This window comes from Tachyglossus aculeatus, chromosome 1 (assembly GCF_015852505.1).
Source record: "Tachyglossus aculeatus isolate mTacAcu1 chromosome 1, mTacAcu1.pri, whole genome shotgun sequence".
NCBI lineage: Eukaryota > Metazoa > Chordata > Mammalia > Monotremata > Tachyglossidae > Tachyglossus > Tachyglossus aculeatus.
Window position 1 is genome coordinate 83,688,413 of NC_052066.1, and position 18,631 is coordinate 83,707,043.

Genomic DNA, 18,631 nt, shown 5'->3' on the forward strand with positions numbered 1-18,631 from the left:
AAAACCAAAATATATCATCAATCGTATTTATTGAGCGCTTACTGTGTGCAGAGCACTGTACTAAGTGCTTGGGAAGTACAAGTTGGCAACATATAGAGACAGTCCCTACCCAACAGTGGGCTCACGGTCTAAAATACTAAATATAGTATCAAGTGATGAAGTATCAGGGCAACACTGAGGCTTCTGGCATGGCCTCAGAAGCGTCAGTTCCAGTCAATCAGTCAGTCGTCTTTAATAATAATGATAATGGTATTTGTTAAGCACTTACTATGTGCAAAGCACGGTTCTAAGCACTGGGGAGGTTACAAGGTGATCAGGTTGTCCCACGGGGGGCTCACAGTTTTAATCCCCATTTTCCAGATGAGGTAACTGAGGCACAGAGAAGTGACTTGCCCAAAGTCACACAGCTGACCCTTTGTAAGCTCTTTACTGAGCGCTTACTATGTGGGCAGAGTACGATATAACAATATAACAGACACATTCCCTGCCCACACAAGTACAGACCTCGAGTAATAGGACCTTCAAAAGAGAGGGGCCAAGATCCACTCTCTCCCTGCACATACGTACACACTCGAGCACCATACACCACAGATAACTTCTCTCTTTGGTCCTCCTCCAAACACGGCTAGGAAAGATGGATCAGAGTAGGCAGATCAAGACCAGTTCTGGGGCTTAGGTGGTTTGGTCAGCTCTTGGCATGCCAACAAGGGATTGAGATTTGATCACTGGATGTGCACTACCTAAGCCATCGTACCAGTGATCTATTAGGACCACAGCTCTCCGCTCTTATAATTCAAAGTCTCTGGCCCGTCACCTTTCTATTTCCATTTAAAAGACTCATCACCAATAGGAGAGCAGCATACAACTTACTAGAGTTCGGAGAGTATTACGCAGGGATTCAGAGGTGACTGGAGATCAGAGAGCGCTTCCCGGTACGCGTTTTGTTTTAAACAGCTGTGCATAGCCTCCTTTCCTTTTGCTCGGCTTAACTTGACTGCATTCAGTTTCATTAAGCTATTCAAGGTCTTCAGCTTATTAAGGGCTTCAACCTGAAAAAGAAGATTTCTTAAGGATTGATTTTTGAGTAGATGATGAAGAGTTACGCTTCCTGAACACGTACGGCTATAATCAAATAAAATAGCACTGCAGTCTCTAGGAAATAAGTGATTTACGCACAGAAACACGATACTGTAAATTATGACCTTTCCCATTTAGCGGAGCACAGTGCGCATTCCCACATGTGATCTACTAATATCCAAGAGAAACTACAATGGTGATTCTTTCAGTTAACCTAATAACCTTTACCCCACAAGCTTGATCACATCCAGTTATTCACAGTGTAAGCGACACTTGGGCCCCATTTCCGACTTTGGCCCTGAACTCAGAGGAGGCCGGCAGTTAAAAATAGTTATTTTCTGTCCGGAGCCTGGGACTGCAGGGAAGTCTAGAGTTCATTTGGGTCTCACTCCTCGCTGTAGGGGGTGGCAGTGGGGGTGGGGGGGGGGTGAACTCAACTATGATCCCAGAGACAACCTCAGAATCAGAAAAGGAGATCAGGGCTCGATGGGATCAGGCCACAGGTTTATTGGGAAAATTCCAGAGCGACTGGTACCCACGGAGGCTGCTCAGAATCAGAGTGTCTCAGTCAGAAGTTGGGAAAATCTACCACCCCTCAAGGTCCCGGCCCCTGCTCTAAGGCCTCAGAAGGGAGGTTTCCCAGTAAGAATTTCCCGGCCAGCCCGACACTGGTCCAAGGTTGTCCCATCCAGCTCCAAGAGCGCTAAATATAAAATCTCCAAAGGATACTCACCTAGGATAACTAGGATAACTCACAAAGGATAACTCCCTCTATTAATATGTGTAGACGGCACATAAGCACACTCACTTACAATTACCTAACATCCATTTTGTCTTCCTGCCTCAACCTTTTGGAGTCATTTTTCAGAGGAACGACAATGAAATCATTTCAGAGTTATTAGCTACTCAGGCAAAAATATTACCTTGGCAACACTATCGAAAAAGTAGTTCCTTTATGACATGCAAACTTGCCTAGATGTGCCTTATGCAACAGATATTCTTCCCCAAATAAAGCAGGGGGTGGGAAAAAAATAAACTCCGCGAGAATCTTTCTTAACCTCAGGTAGTGGCCAGCCAGTGGTAATTGTACCACTTTGGTTCCAAGTATGCAAACTGATTAAGCCAAATTTCAAACTCAGAAGCACAGAGTGGCCAGCTTAGTATATATCTTACAATCAGTTTATAAACCATCAAAATACTTATGAGTGGCAAGCTGGGCACAAATGCTATTTGTTGCATTATAAGTTTGTCCTAATTTACCCTAGCTCTTTGAAGAAAACTGTTGCTAAGTCAGGAGCAAGTGATTTGCAGACTACACTGCTTAAATACACTCAACCTTAAAAATTGCTCAAATAGCTAATCACTGAAGGATGTCCACTTGAACATTTTCAACGGTATGTTTACATGCAAGGAAACCTCACTCTCTCTGTTGGTTGCTGAATTCAAGCACACAGTTTCTGGAGATAAGCTGAAGCCTATCAGACAGGATACTGCGGCAGCTGAAGACAGTGTGATTATAAACTGAATCGGTGGAGACCTGCCAGGTCAGCCATCTGTCCAAACCCGGGGCTCTCTCCTTTTCCACAATCCCAGGAGCTGTACAAACACTGGCAACCAGGGAACAAAATGAAACCTGGGCTGTGCAAACAGGAACTTTTTGAAGTATTTCTACTTTGAATTTCTTCCGTGTTTGCACAGTTGGGATTTTTTTTTTCACCCCATCTTTGATTGTGTTGACATCCACTTCCTGGAAAGTGCACTAGAAAACTTCACTTAAACATTTCACCACCTAATCTCCCTAGGACATTATGGTGTTAACAAGGATTGCTTCGAAAAACAGTCATTTTCTCCCATTGCTCTTGGGACTGGAAACGAAAAGGCAGTGTTCTTCTGAGGCTGTTGAATCTTCTGCCTATCTCTGTGCCGTTTCAATGGCGTTTCCCTGAGAGGAGCAGTCATTTGTAAGGAAGCTGTTTTTTCTGTGCTAAACACAACAGGGAGCATTGAAGAGGGAAGGAGCTTTTCAAGTGTGAACAATTATAAATAGTCTAACAGCAAACACCTTCGACCAGTTCTTATATTACAGGGCATATTAACAGGCAAAGATATTAAATATCCATCCCATTTAGGTAATCAACAGGCACTTGAGGCCATCTTGGTGTTAGCAAAGAAATTGAAAATGTTTCATAAGGAGTGTTTTAAAGTGGTATTCATTGGTGTTCCTTTTGTTTTTAGGAATAACATCTGGGAGTATATTCGACCCAATTTGTGTCCCTTAATTCTGTTCTTTCCTTCCCTACCTGTTACATCAGTGGAGTCCTTTTTGTGATTTAAGTAAGATAAAGTGAGCGGAAAGGAAAGAAGCCAGTCCATCCAAGGTCAGAGGCACCGGGAGCCAACAGGCTCTGCTCAAGAACCCCCACACTGTGGACTCTGGGGGTCAGACCAGATGAAACAGCCGAGAGCCTGTGGGAGGGAGCTGAAATAATTGACCGCTTTTATCACGCTTTTCCTACATGGTTTATGGATTCCCTATCGTTTCTTGTTTTGGAAAACAAGTTCAACTTTTCAACAGCAGGCTCGCTACACAGAAAACCAGACCTTAACATGGGAACCGTAGAATAGCTTTGTTGCATTCAGAAATGCCTCTTCCTTCTCCGCCTATTCCCTTTATGATCGGCCCCTTGTCAGAGCTACTAAAAAAATCACTGGTGCTTTTAATTCTGCTTCAGAAAGGCCTCCTGCAGATTGGCTAAAATTCATCTGGCTTAAATGATTTCGCTTTACCTCCCCAAAAAGCAAGGCTTTCTGAAAACAGACCACGGGTCTGGTATATGACCTGGAAACAGGTGGGGGAAATTTCTCTGGAGGTTCACTATAACATTTTAGAACGTAAAACTGGTTTCTTCTGGGGTTTGATGAGACATTATAGAATGATTTATCTATGATTTTTGTTACACTATATTCATAACCTACATTACTATAAGATGGAAAAATAACATTTACAAAAGGAATGATTAATATGAGTTGCAACAATATTCCTCAGTGAAACATGTCTGCAGAACAATATCGACAGTAGGAGTTTTCAAATAAGGATCCCTAGAGGGGTGACATAACAGCTAGGCACAAATGGTGCACGCAGAAGACCAATTTTTAATTCCACTTATACAATGTTATTATCAGATGACAAGATTAGCAAGGATTCTCTTTAGCTTAAGCTGCAGCCAGAGAAGAGGAAGCAGCGTGGCTCAGTGGAAAGAGCCTGGGCTTTGGAGTCAGAGGTCATGGGTTCAAATCCTGGCTCTGCCAATTGTCAGCTGTGTGACTTTGGGCAAGTCACTTCACTTTTCTGTGCCTCAGTTCCCTCATCTGTAAAATGGGGATTAAGACTGCGAGCCCCCTGTGGGACAACCTGATCTCCTTGTAACCTCCCCAGTGCTTAGGACAGTGCTATGCACACAGTAAGCGCTTAATAAATGCCATAAAAAAGAAGATGGGATACCAACATCAGAATTATTAATAACAATAATGATGACGACGGCATTTATTAAGCGCTTACTATGTGCAAAGTACTGTTCTAAGCACTGGGGAGGTTACAAGGAGATCAGGTTGTCCCACAGGGGGCTCACAGTCTTAATCCCCATTTTTCAGATGAGGGAACTGAGGCACAGAGAAGTGAAGTGACTTGCCCAAAGTCACACAGCTGACTATTGGCAGAGCCAGGATTCGAACCCACTATGTGGAGATTCTTGCAGCTGTGATGCTGTAGCTACCCTCAGAAGCCCTGGAGCAACCATGCCTGCTGCAGGTGCCACTGAAGCAGCTGAATTTCCACACCTGCTGACAGAAGCTCTGGAGCAGTTGTGCCTGTCGCTTTCTCTTTAGTTTAAAAACTGAAGCCAGAGATGAGGAAGGGACACGTAACATCAGGACTGTCCATTATCTGGAGAGTTTTGCAGCTGTGATTTCCAGCTGCCATCAGAAGCGCTGGGGCAGTGGTGCCTAATGCAGCTACATGAGAAGCGCTGGAGCAGCTGCACCGGCTGGGAGGGCCATCAGGAGCAGCTCAGACGTCAGTTGCCAGTAGAAACACTGGAGCAGCTGTCATCAGACCAGATGCCTCTTTTAGACTGTGAGCCCACTGTTGGGTAGGGACTGTCTCTATATGTTGCCAATTTGTACTTCCCAAGCGCTTAGTACAGTGCTCTGCACACAGTAAGCGCTCAATAAATACGATTGATGATGATGGAATGCCCTCCCTCCGCACATCTGCCAAGCTAGCTCTCTTCCTCCCTTCAAAGCCCTACTGAGAGCCCTACTGAGAGCACAGGAGAGCCCTACTGATGATGATGATGATGCCTCAGCTGCTGGGGAAAACTCCGGAGCAGCTGTGCCCGCTGCAGTTGCCATCCTAAGTGTTGGAGAATCTATGCTTGCTGCAGCTGCTGGGGAAAGGACTGGTAAAATAGCGGCACCATGAAGATCATAGCCACCATCCTAATGATCATGGCAAAGTACTCTTCTGGGCTTCATGGACACAACCAGCCTCAGCTCATTTTTCTGAAGAGTTTGTGAATTTCCTGAAAAAGGGCCCACATGGGGTCCCTGCTCTGGCCTTTTGGTATGCACGGTGACATGAATTTATGGAAGATTGGAAATCCCAATCGACACCTGAATAAGAAATGTCAGAGAAGCAGCATGGCTCAGTGGAAAGAGCATGGCCTTTGGAGTCAGAGGTCACGGGTTCAAATCTGCCAATTGTCAGCTGTGTGACATTGGGCATGCCACTTAACTTCTCTGTGCCTCAGTTACCTCATCTGTAAAATGGGGATTATCTTCCCTCCCAAACCTTGCCCTCTCCCTGACTTTCCCATCACTGTTGACAGCACTACCATCCTTTCCATCTCACAAGCCCGCAACCTTGGTGTTGTCCTCGACTCTGCTCTCTCGTTCACCCCTCACATCCAATCCGTCACCAAGACCTGCCGGTCTCACCTCCGCAACATCGCCAAGATCCACCCTTTCCTCTCCATCCAAACCGCTACCCTGCTCGTTCAATCTCTCATCCTAACCCAACTGGATTACTGCATCAGCCTCCTCTCTGATCTCCCATCCTCCTGTCTCTCCCCACTTCAATCTATACTTCACGCTGCTGCCTGGATTGTCTTTGTGCAGAAACGCTCTGGGCATGTTTCTCCCCTCCTCAAAAATCTCCAGTGGCTACCAATCAACCTACGCATAAGGCAAACACTCCCCACTCTCGGCTTCAAGGCTATCACTTCACCCCCTCCTACCTCACCTCCCTTCTTTCCTTCTACAGCCCAGCCCGTACCCTCGGCTCCTCTGCCGCTAACCTCCTCACTGTGCCTCATTCTCACCTGTCCCACCGTCGACCCCCGGCCCATGTCCTCCCCCTGGCCTGTCCAAGACTGAACTCCTTGTCTTCCCTCCCAAACCCTGCCCTCTCCCTGACTTTCCCATCTCTGTTGACGGCACTACCATCCTTCCCGTCTCACAAGCCTGCAACCTTGGTGTCATCCTCAACTCCGCTCTCTCATTCACCCCTCACATCCAAGCCGTCACCAAAACCTGCCGGTCTCAGCTCCGCAACATTGCCAAGATCTGCCCTTTCCTCTCCATCCATACCGCTACCCTGCTCGTTCAAGCTCTCATCATATCCCGTCTGGACTACTGCATCAGCCTTCTCTCTGATCTCCCATCCTCGTGTCTCTCCCCACTTCAATCCATACTTCATGCTGCTGCCCGGATTGTCTTTGTCCAGAAACGCTCTGGGCATGTTACTCCCCTCCTCAAAAATCTCCAGTGGCTACCAATCAATCTGCGCATCAGGCAGAAGCTCCTCACCCTGGGCTTCAAGGCTGTCCATCACCTCGCCCCCTCCTACCTCACCTCCCTTCTCTCCTTCTACAGCCCACCCCGCACCCTCCACTCCTCCACCGCTAATCTCCTCACCGTACCTCGTTCTCGCCTGTCCCGCCATCGACCCCAGGCCCATGTCATCCCCCGGGCCTGGAATGCCCTCCCTCTGCCCATCCCCCAAGCCATCTCTCTTCCTCCCTTCAAGGCCCTACTGAGAGCTCACCTCCTCCAGGAGGCCTTCCCAGACTGAGCCCCTTCCTTCCTCTCCCCCTCGTCCCCCTCTCCATCCCCCCATCTTACCTCCTTCCCTTCCCCACAGCACCTGTATATACGTATATATGTTTGTACACATTTATTACTCTATTTATTTATTTATTTATTTTACTTGTACATATCTATTCTATTTATTTTATTTTGTTAGTATGTTTGGTTTTGTTCTCTGTCTCCCCCTTTTAGACTGTGAGCCCACTGTTGGGTAGGGACTGTCTCTATATGTTGCCAACTTGTACTTCCCAAGTGCTTAGTACAGTGCTCTGCACACAGTAAGCACTCAATAAATACGATTGATGATGATGATGATGGAATGCCCTCCCTCCGCACATCTGCCAAGCTAGCTCTCTTCCTCCCTTCAAAGCCCTACTGAGAGCTCATTTCCTCCAGGAGGCCTTCTCAGACTGAGCCCCCTCGTTCCTCTCCTCCTCCTCCCTATCTCCCTCACCTTACCTCCTTCCCCTCCCCACAGCACCTCTCTATATATATGTTTGTACATATTTATTACTCTATTTTACCTGTACATATTTATTCTATTTATTTTATTTTGTTAATATGTTTTGTTTTGTTGTCTGTCTGTTGTCTGTCTCCCCACTTCTAGACTGTGAGCCCGCTGTTGGGTAGGGACCGTCTCTATATGTTGCCAACTTGTACTTCCCAAGCTCTTAGTACAGTGATCTGCACACAGAAAGCGCTCAATAAATACGACAATGAATGGGTGAATGAATTAAGACTGTGAGCCCCATGTGGGACAACCTTATCACCTTGTAACCTCCCCAGTGCTTAGAACAGTACATTGCACATAGTAAGAGCTTAATAAATGCCATCATTATTATTATATTACAGAGGTTTGATTAACGGGCATCAATAGCAGGTTCCTGAGGAGGATGACAGTGTTCATGGATTCTAAATACTGATTTTCTTTGGGATCTCAATTCCCCAAAAAGATTTTTTATATAATGACTTCAAAATATGATTTTGGAACTTTAATTTATTTCAACATTAAGCAGCATGGCCTAATGGTAAAAGCCTGGGCCTGGCAGTCAGGAGACCTGGGCTCTGGGTTCTAATTCCAACTCTGCCTCTTTTCTGCTGTGTGACCTTGGGAAAGGGACTTGATTTCTCTGTGCTTCAGTTTGCTCATCTGTAAAATGGGGATTCCATACCTGTTCTCCTTTCTACTTAGACTGGAGGCAATTCGATTGAATGAATGAATGAATGAGGCCCCATGTGGGACAGAGACAGTGCCCAGCTTAATTATCTTGTATCTACCCCATTGCTTAACAAATATCTCAATTATTATTCAAGTGAAACAACAGGAGAAATTATTTGGTTTAATCCAAAGGGAAGTTTTGAATACTAAAATACTTAGCTGGAGTACAAGTGGTGGGGTGGCAGTTGGGAAGTTATCAAAAGGGAAGAATCGAATGTAATCACAGAATGACTCACAGAAGAGATGATATTTCAGATGTTTTTTTAAAATGGGGAGAGCTGTAATGTAACCTGAACTGAGAAGGAATTTCAGGGAGGGCAAAATACATGAGCCAGTGGCCAGGGAAAAAAAATGTGAAAAAGACACAGTAAGGAAGTTAGCTTAAAAGGAATGGAGAGCATGAGCTGGGGCTATGGACCAGAAAAAGGAGCCCAATTAGCAACGAGAAACCTGACAATGTTCACTTTGGAAAAGTAATATATTTCATACTTTAAGGTTAAGACAAAGTAGTAGCAGCAGCAGCAGCAATATTTATCAATCGCTTACTGTTCACAGAGCACCACAATAAGTGCTGGGAAAGACTATTTGAGTGTGAATTAGACACAGACCCAAATATTCATTCATTCATTCAATCATATTTATTGAGCGCTTGCTGTGTGCAGAGCACTGTACTAAGCGCTTGGGAATTACAAGTTGGCGACATATAAAGACGGTCCCTACCCAACAATGGGGTCACATTCTAGAAGGGGGAGACAGTCAACAAAACAAAACATGTGGACTGGTGTCAAGTCGTCAGAATAAACAGAATTAAAGCTAAAGGCACATCATTAACAAAATAAATAGAATAGTAAATATGTACAAGTACAATAAATAGAGCAATAAATCTGTATAAACATATAAACAGGTGCTGTGGGGAGGGGAAGGAGGTAGGGCGGGGGGATGGGGAGGAGGAGAGGAAAAAGGGGGCTCAGTCTGGGGCCACATGCATCCAATCATATTTATTGAGCACATACTGTGTGCAGAGCACTGTACTAAGCGCTTGGGAAGTACAAATCGGCAACATACAGAGATGGTCCCTACCCAACAACAGGCTCACAGTATATGACTTCAGGTGGAGGAGGTAAGGGGAAGGCTCAGAAACAGATACACTGGGAGTAATGAAACACTAAAACCTTGAAACAGCATAAGGAATAAGGACATTTACCCAATGCACAAAATAAGAAGAAGTTGGTGGGGAGCTGTGGCTGGAGGAGCAGAATTTCCCCTCTCGATTCATTCATTCAATCGTATTTATTGAGCGCTTACTGTGTGCAGAGCACTGTACTAAGCACTTGGGAAGTACAAGTTGGCAACATATAGAGATGGTCCCTACCCAACAGCGGGCTCACAGTCTAGAAGGGGGGAGACAGACAACAAAACAAAACATATTAACAAAATAAAATAAATAGAACAGTAAATATGTACAAGTAAAATACAGTAATAAATCTGCACAAACATATATACAGGTGCTGTGGGGAGGGGAAGGAGGTAGGGTGGGTGGGATGGGGAGGGGGAAAGGAAGCGCTTAGAACAGTGCTTTGCACATAGTAAGCGCTTAATAAATACCATTAAAAAAAAAAAGGAAGGAGGGGGCTCAGTCTGGGAAGGCCTCCTGGAGGAGGTGAGCTCTCCTTCCAATCAGTGTAACTGTGTCTTTACAGGATCTGCACACACCAAGATCATCATTTTATGATTCAGTTTTCAGCAAAGGCTGCCTAGCCATTAGCTTTCTCAAGTTACATGAGCTCTCACGCTGCTACACAACATCCTCAACCCAAACACACAAAAAAAACCCCAATACGATACCTGTTTGGAAAGTACTTTCATGTGTCCAACACTTCCCCTACAATAAGCTTCAAGTATTACACCAAATTGCACAGAAATGGCAGGAATGTGCACTTCTGATCTAAAGACAAGAGGAAACAGTTCATTTACATAAGGTACTTTAATTTGACATTCTGCAATGTAAGGGAAAAGGGATGGAGACAGCATTTATTTTTGTTGTTGTTACTGCTGACTTAGTTATGAAAGGGTTTAAGATATCCAGACAAGTTCTTTACATATGCAGGATCTGACACTGCTAAGGAAAGGCCTGGAGTACAGTGTGTTTCCTTGAATAACGCATAATATTGCTGAAATGTCAAGGAACGACTGGAATGGCAGCTATCAAGTAAGTGGCAGAAATGCTGGGTGGGATTTTCAATACTCCACTATTACTTGTGGTTTCGTGCTTGGGCTTTCGTGCATGGGCTTGGGAGTCATAAGATGTGGATTCGAATTCCAGACTCTGCAACCTGTCTGCTGTGTGACCTTGGGCAAGTCACTTAACTTCTCTGTGCCTCAGTTACCTCATATGTAAAATGGGGATTGAGACTGTGAGCCCCACGTGGGACAACCCGATTACCCTGTATCTACCCCACTGCTAAGAACAGTGCTTGGCACATAGTAAGTGCTTAACAAATATCATAATGATTATTATTATTTTTACTACTCAGATTGATATTCAATAAGAAAAGTCCACCACATGAAAAACCAACACTCTGTTCCTCTTCCACGTGGTTGCTTTTTAACAAAACATTAAGGTTAGTCAAAGGACAAATGCAAAATTGTATTAACAGAGTATTAGGACAAAACAAAAAATGTCTAGTTGCCAAAGAACAGAAATGACAGATTACACCAGGCGAGAGAGGATGTACCTTTAATTTGTTGTCGGTTTCATCATCATCTATGAATGTGAAGAAAGAATCTAACTTACCAAGGGGAGAGAACTGAGCTCAGCTTAATTAATGGCAAGTGAGTTGAAAGTGAACATGTGCCACCTAAATTAGTTAGAATGTTCCCTCCCAGGATGTTGAACAGCTCGCTCCTGCCAAGAGCCTCATTAAGCACAAACTAATTTTACCTAGTTAGTGCCTCCTGCTACAGAGCAGCCTCATCAATACTTCGTAAGGAATTGCTAGGTCCTATGTCCAGGCAGAAGCTTTCTCCTCTCCTGTCCTACTCCTTTAAAAATAAAATGGTATTTGTTAAGAGCTTACTATATGGCAGGCACCATTCTAAGTAATGGAGTAGATAGATAATCGGGTTGGACACAGTCCCGGTCCTAAATAATAATAATAATAACATAATAATGGTATTTGTTAAATGCTTACTAGGTGCCAGACACTACTAAGCGCTGGGGTGGATACAAGCAAGTGAGGCTGGACAGAGTCTTTGTCCCATGTGGGGCTCACGGTCTCAATCCCCATTTTACATATGAGCTGAGGCACAGAGAAGTGAAGTGACTTACTCAAGGTCACCCAGCAGACAAGTGGCGGAACCGGGATTAGAACTCATGACTTTCTGACTCCCATGCCTATGGTCTATCAGCTACACCATGCTGCTCTTCCTCCTCTTTGCCTTCTTCAATCAGTGGTACTTGCTGAATGCATTCTGCATGCAGGGTACTGTACTGAGCACTGTTCTGCTACTTTCCTCAGAGATTCAAGAGCTGGAGGTGCTCTGCGGACAGCAAAACGGAGACTGCTCCCTCTGATTTACCAAGTGAAAAGGGGAAGGGGCTGATAGTTCTCAATAGTGAGAACTAAGAAAAAAGGGTTTATTTAAAAAAAAATTTCTTGCCTCTCCTTCAATTCGGACATTTCATTCTTATCCATATGGCGTTGCCTTTTCTTTAGTAAAATGCTTGGAAACTCCTCTACGTGCCTCTCTCTGGAGCAGCATAGCCTTGCGGTCAAAGCACAGCCCTGGAAGTCAGAAGGCCTATGTTCTAAACCCGGTACTGCCACTATCCTGCTACGTGACTTTGAGGAAATCACATAACTTCCCTGTACCTCAGTTTGCTCATGTCCTAAGATGGGATTTCAATGTTTGTTCTCCCCCTCTACTTAGACTGTAAGTCTGTATGAGTCAAGAACTGTGTCTGACCTGACGGGCATCTACCTCAGCACTCAGAACAGTGCTTTGACACATAGTAAGGACTTAAATATAATAATAGTAATTCCACAGATGGGAGAAGCTGAGGCCTTGAGAGCCAACCACACAGCACCCATGCTGCCTGCTGCCCACCACCACTCAGGGTCTGCTGCTAGAGCCACCAGTGTACTAGTGGGGCAACTCTGGGTCCATCTTCGAAACCTGCCGCCCTCCTGTCCATATCATGGGCCTGAACTGTTCTCAGTCATCACCTCACCCAGGCCGAGGCAGGAACCTAGAATGGCAGCAGGAAGCTACTGGTCCCTTAAATGTTTTCCCCGGCTGAGGCTGAATTACTGTGCCACTGGAGTTTGCAAGAGTGGCAGCAGGCCCATAGCTTTCAATTATGGCCCTCCTCAGAGGCAAGTTTCAGAGCAAGAGGTGGTGGAAGGGAGAGGGGAAGAAGAGGTGAGGAAAGGGCAACGGATGAGAACTCAAGACTTCCATTCTGTCCTTCACCTGTTGGATTGGCAGAGTGGGAACTCGTGGGAATGATTTCAGATGGAGAGGGGATTACAGGGAGGAGGGGGTAGAGGGGACAGAGGGGGCACAGAAGGCAGAGAAAGGCAACTTAATTGCAATTAGTCAATCAATCAATCGTATTTACTGAGCACTTACTGTGTGCAGAGCACTGTACTAAGCGCTTGGGAAGTACAAGTAGTCATGGCAAGCATGCTCCCCACTGCACGCATGTGTATAGGCTTGTCGAGTAATTTGAACAAAACTAGGTTATTAACAATCCCAATATTGTGGGTCCTTTACAAATGTGATTATCCATTAAGCAGATGATGACACGATTAATGAAATTTAGAAATAAAGCATGTGCATTTTCAGGGTGAATGTTGAGTTAATTCAAAGCTGCTAATGAAGTAAAAACAAACGGAGAAAAGTTTACAGGTACAATTCAATTGCAAAATGATGGCTTACCTAAGATGCCAAAATAGAAATTGACCTATCCTTCTATTAGCTAGTGCTCTTTCTAATAGAAATCTGGAGAGGGCACAGTCGAGAAAAGGTTCATATTTCAGAACTTGCACAAGTTGTAGAAGGTATTGCGAGAGCTCTTCATCGCTAAAAGAAAAAAGATTACTTGAATAAGTTAACTGACTAGTAAACAAAACAAAAATAATGACAGGGACTAGATCGTAATTATGGTTATGATAGCAATAAACGTAAGTTCTTATGCTATCCTATTCGACAAAGGGGTTGTGTGCTTAGACACAACTAAGGAAGTAAAGGACCTATAATCCTTCAACATGCAGATAGAAATTTGATTTTGATTTCAATCATATAAAGCTTGGCATATGGGCAAACATCGTACAGTTGTTTCCTTATATGAGACCTTCCTTTATAATGCATGTTTTCCATTCTCCTCATTAGTATACTATGCAAACTGTTCTCTCTTGAAGTTTAGCTATCATAGGGGCCCTGTTCCAAAAGCCTCGACAAAAATATTACCTATGATTCTCTGATACTGTGTGACTAAACTTCACTTTGGAGGCAACAAGTTAGCAGGGGTGAACAGAACAATTACTTGTTTACATCTCAATGTCATAACATATAGTTAATAATTACTTTTCAATGTTAAAATAATCTCTATTTACTATGTAGTACCTAGAATTCAAGGATAAAGGAAGAGCAATCATGTTGAGATGACAACAGCTGATTTACCATAGAACCACATCTATTAAATGCCATAATACTCTCTCTACAAGCCCTGTTATCTCACATAAAACATCAACTATCTCATTCTTCTGGACCTTGTTAAAGAGATGTTTCACTGTCCTCAGGGAAAATTACAAACAGGAAAAATTAGCTCAGAAAAATTCATTTGAGCTATTTGGGTGGTCTTTCGGGATTCTCATAATATTTGACTCCTCACTTCCTTTTCTCCCATCTCCAAAGGCCACCCAACTAGGGGGGACATACCTCAGTTAAGACACACAATAATTGGGTTCACTTACCACTTAACACGCTTCTACACTTTTCCCCGTAAATGTATAAACTCTGATTTACACGTACCAGGGAAAGTTTCACTAGATTACCTTCCACCTGAGTAATTGTTCGTCACATTTACATTCAGAGTTAAGGATGGAGACTTCTCTGGTCTTTTTATAATTCTGGGTTTCTTCCTTTTTACAAGAGTTTAGTTTACAAGCATTCTACATTTGATGCATTTCAGAAAAACAATAAAAGTATAGGCACCTCATTTGTTTCAAGCATCCCACTGCATACTCTCTCACATACTGGTCTGGGTAATTGAAATCCAACAACTCCAAGGCTTCTCTAGGAGGCAGTTTAGGCCATATCTGAAGAAGAGCCTGAAGCTGTTAAAAAATAGACAATAGTTAGGTCCTGCCGTTTAAGAAATGGAAGAAGTACAGATTTTTTTTTCCTCTGTGAGAAGAGAAACTTTGTTTCATCATCCAAAATGACAAAATGAAGTTCCAACATGATTTCTATTGCCGATTCCACAACTGAAAGCAGAACTATTTATTCCGTTTTCTGCAACAAAGTCAAAGGGATAGTTTAAAAAAAGCCAAGTATTTATTAGTATAATTAAACTACATCTTGGTTCATTGAGCTTTCATAAAAATAACAAAAATGAAAAACAGATTTTAGGGAAAGGAAAATGGTAGGCATTAATTAAAATGTCCAATTTAGCTGTTCACTGTTGGGGTTTAATATTTATTCTATTAATTAATTTGCATTAAAATCATTTGAAAAATGGGGCTTTAAATCTTCCATAACTATAACAACCTACTGTTAAACTCAGAGTTAAAGTTGCTGGAAATTTACCTTATTTTGTCATTATTCTTCAGGTGACAAGAAAACCTCATCTAATGTGAAGTAACAGTAACGCAAAGTGAATGGTACCAAGCTATTTATTTTTCTTCTGGATAAAGCGACAATGATAATAATCAGCTTTTGCTTATCATAATAAACCAAACATTACAAGTCAGTTACTAAACCTACTAGAGGAAATTGATACCAGAAAACTCTTTTACTATCAGTGAGAAGCAAATTATTTTTCACTCTGGTTTAGGAGAAACTCTATTCAGATAAGAATACGCTTTATCATTTCAAGAGTTTGTATCAGCATAAAAATGCTTCACTTGCAAGATCTTCATTTGTCCTAGACTGTGAGCCTGTTGTTGGGTAGGGACCGTCTCCATATGTTGCCAACTTGTACTTCCCAAGCGCTTAGTACAGTGCTCTGCACACTAAGCACTCAATAAATATGACTGAATGAATGAATTTAGTGAAGCTATAGGTGTGTTTCCTTCAGATCAATGTGACTGACTAGCATAGATAGGATGTCCACCTGATTCCCATGGGATTGGGAGTTGGAGGATCTGGGTTCTAATCCTGGGCTCCACCATATACCTGCTGTGTGACCCTAGGCAAGTCACTTCAGTTCTCTATGCCTTAGTTCCCTCATGTGCGAAATGGGGGTTCAGTATCTGTTCTCCCTCCTACCTAGGTTGAGTCCCAGGTGAAACCTGATTACCTTATCTTGTATTTACCGCAGTTCTTAGAACAGGGTTTGGCACATAGCAAGCACTTAGCAAATACTACAATTATTATCATTGTCTCTGACTTGGGAAAACTGCCAGTGTAGACACACCCTTTAAGAGCACTGGACTTAATTCAATGCAAGTAGGAAATATCCTAACTCAATTCTTCCAGGCCTTTCGGGGTCCATACAGTAAATTACAATTCCAGTCAAATCAAGGAGCCAAACAGAAGGAGGCACTCGGCTCCAGGTTTATCATCATCAATCGTATTTATTGAGCGCTTACTGTGTGCAGAGCACTGTACTAAGCACTTGGGAGGTACAAATTGGCAACATATAGAGACAGTCCCTACCCAACAGTGGGCTCACAGTCTAATTCTAGTTTATTATTTGTCTTCTGTGACCTTAGGCAAGTCACTTCACTTCTCTTTGCCTCAGTTACCTCATCTGTAAAATGAGGACTAAGACTGTAAATCTCATGTTGGATATGAACTGTGTCCAACTCGATTACTTTGTATTTACCCCCGTGCTTAGAACAGTGCCTGGTACTTAGAAAGTGCTTAACAAATACCATTAAAAAAAAATACCACTTGTAGTTCTGCAGGAAGAAAATGACAAAAATCAATGGAATTATTGAGCAAAGCTGTGCTTTTGTGGTATTCAGGCCGCATCTCTGAAAGTTGATGACATCAGTGCAGATGGTCAGGTGGATACTGGTGTTGGGGAATCTTACAGATGGCAGCACAAGACTCGTGCGATTGAATGGTACAGGGGCAAGGAGGGAGGTGTAAAAAGTTACACTAACATCAATTCAGAAGAGGATGGACTACTGCCAGAATAAGCACTACTGGTTTTACGAGAATAAAGACCAGAAGCCTGACCACTGCATGATAAGTGTGGCTCAGTGGAAAGAGCCCGGGCTTGGGAGTCAGGTCACGGGTTCTAATTCTGGCTCCCTCACATGTCTGCTGTGTGACCTTGGGCAAGTCACTTAACTTCTCTGAGCCTCAGTTACCTCATCTGTAAAATGGGGATTAAGACTGTGAGCCCCACATGGGACAACGTGATCACCTTGGATCTCCCCAGCACTTAGAACAGTGTTTTGCATAGTAAGCGCTTAACAAATGCCATCATTATTATTATTATGATAAAATAATGATAATAGCATTTGTTAAGCACTTACCATGTGCCAAACACTGTACTAAGCGCTGGTCAGACACAGCTCCTGTCCCACATGAGGCTCACAATCTAAGTAGGAGGGAGAACAGGTATTGATAATTATGGTATGGCATTTGTTATGCACTTACTTTTTGCCAAGCACTGTTCTAAGTGCTGGGGTCCCTGTGCCACGTGAGGTTCACAGTCTCAATCCCTGTTTTACAGATGAGGTAACTGAGGCCCAGAAAAGTGAAGCGACTCGCCCAAGTTCACACAGCAAACAAGTGGCAGAGCCAGAGTTAGAACCCATGACCTTCCGATTCACAGGCCGGTGTTTTATCAACTATGCCATGCTGGTTCCCAACTCATTTTGCAGATGAGGGAAGTGAGGCAAAGAGAAGTTACGTGACTTGTGTAAGGTCACATAGTTGGTAAGTGGTGGAGCCAGGACTAGAACCCAGGAGCTCTGACTCCTAGGAATGTGCTCTTTCCAATACACCATGCTGCAACACTAGTCACTTCTCCAAGAGGCCCAATTAAGCCCTCCTTTCCCCAGTTCCCTCTTCCTTCTGCGTCATTTATACATTTGAATCTATACCCTTTGGACAATTGGAATTCACCCCACCCTCAACCTACAGCACATATTCATATCCAGTGCTTTGCACACAGTAAGGGCTCAATAAATACAACTGAATAAATGAATGAAAGTAGGAATAATTTATTTATATTAATGTCTGTCTCCACTGTAGACTGAAAGCTCCTTGGGGGCAAGGGATGTGTTTAACAACTCTGTTGGACTGAACTCTCCCAAGAGCTTACTACAATGTTTAACACAAAATTAGCGCTCAAGAACTAATCAATCTCATTATTCCAATCCAAGAAGCTCAGTTTTAAGACGATAGGACTGTCCACATTGAAATCCCATTCTGTTCCTCCTGATTCACCTAATCCAAACACCCTGACGAAATTGGCTAGTGGTATGAAAGATTGTTTCTTTTTGGCTCTTCTCTGCACTAATACTTGGCAACTGCCTTTATGAGCAGTTTGTTTATAATGTCAGATTTGTGTGTCAAGAGTTCTTCGAACTAAACAAAGCAACATTTCAGTACTGTGCAACTGAGAAACTTGAAAAATTATGTAAACTGAAACTAGCAAAAATTCTGAACAGGCTATTACCATTAGTCACACTCACACCATAAAAACTGACACAATTGCATCTTCTTGGAGTAAAATAGGGTGAATGAGTAGAAAGCACACTAGGCAACCACTTTCAGGAAAGAGCATTTGGAAAGCTGAGTTTAGGTCTTAACCAACTCCTTTAACTCTTTGTGAGACCCTCTGTTGGAGGAGATGCAGAAGGCTTCAAGAGGTTGAGTGACAGGGGCTCTATTTCAACTTCACACTGCCATGAAGATATGGTTTCCTTTATATCCAATCAATTCCTTTCCAAGCCTGCACCTGTGCTTGCTTACTTGGCTGCTTTTGTGGGACAGAGCAGTGTG

At 43.4% G+C, this 18,631-nt stretch overlaps 1 protein-coding gene across 2 annotated transcripts in view; it reads right to left on the reverse strand.

Moving 5' to 3' along the window:
* Positions 1 to 18,631, reverse strand: part of PIK3CB (phosphatidylinositol-4,5-bisphosphate 3-kinase catalytic subunit beta) — a 239,741-nt gene that overhangs the window by 27,051 nt on the left and 194,059 nt on the right. For both annotated transcript variants that reach the window (XM_038743423.1, XM_038743427.1), the window contains 4 exons: positions 14,660 to 14,781; positions 13,382 to 13,525; positions 10,286 to 10,385; positions 871 to 1,049 (listed from right to left, as the gene is read on the reverse strand). In XM_038743423.1, coding sequence (XP_038599351.1) covers positions 871 to 1,049; positions 10,286 to 10,385; positions 13,382 to 13,525; positions 14,660 to 14,781 — 545 coding nt within the window. The remainder of the gene's footprint in view (positions 1 to 870; positions 1,050 to 10,285; positions 10,386 to 13,381; positions 13,526 to 14,659; positions 14,782 to 18,631) is intronic.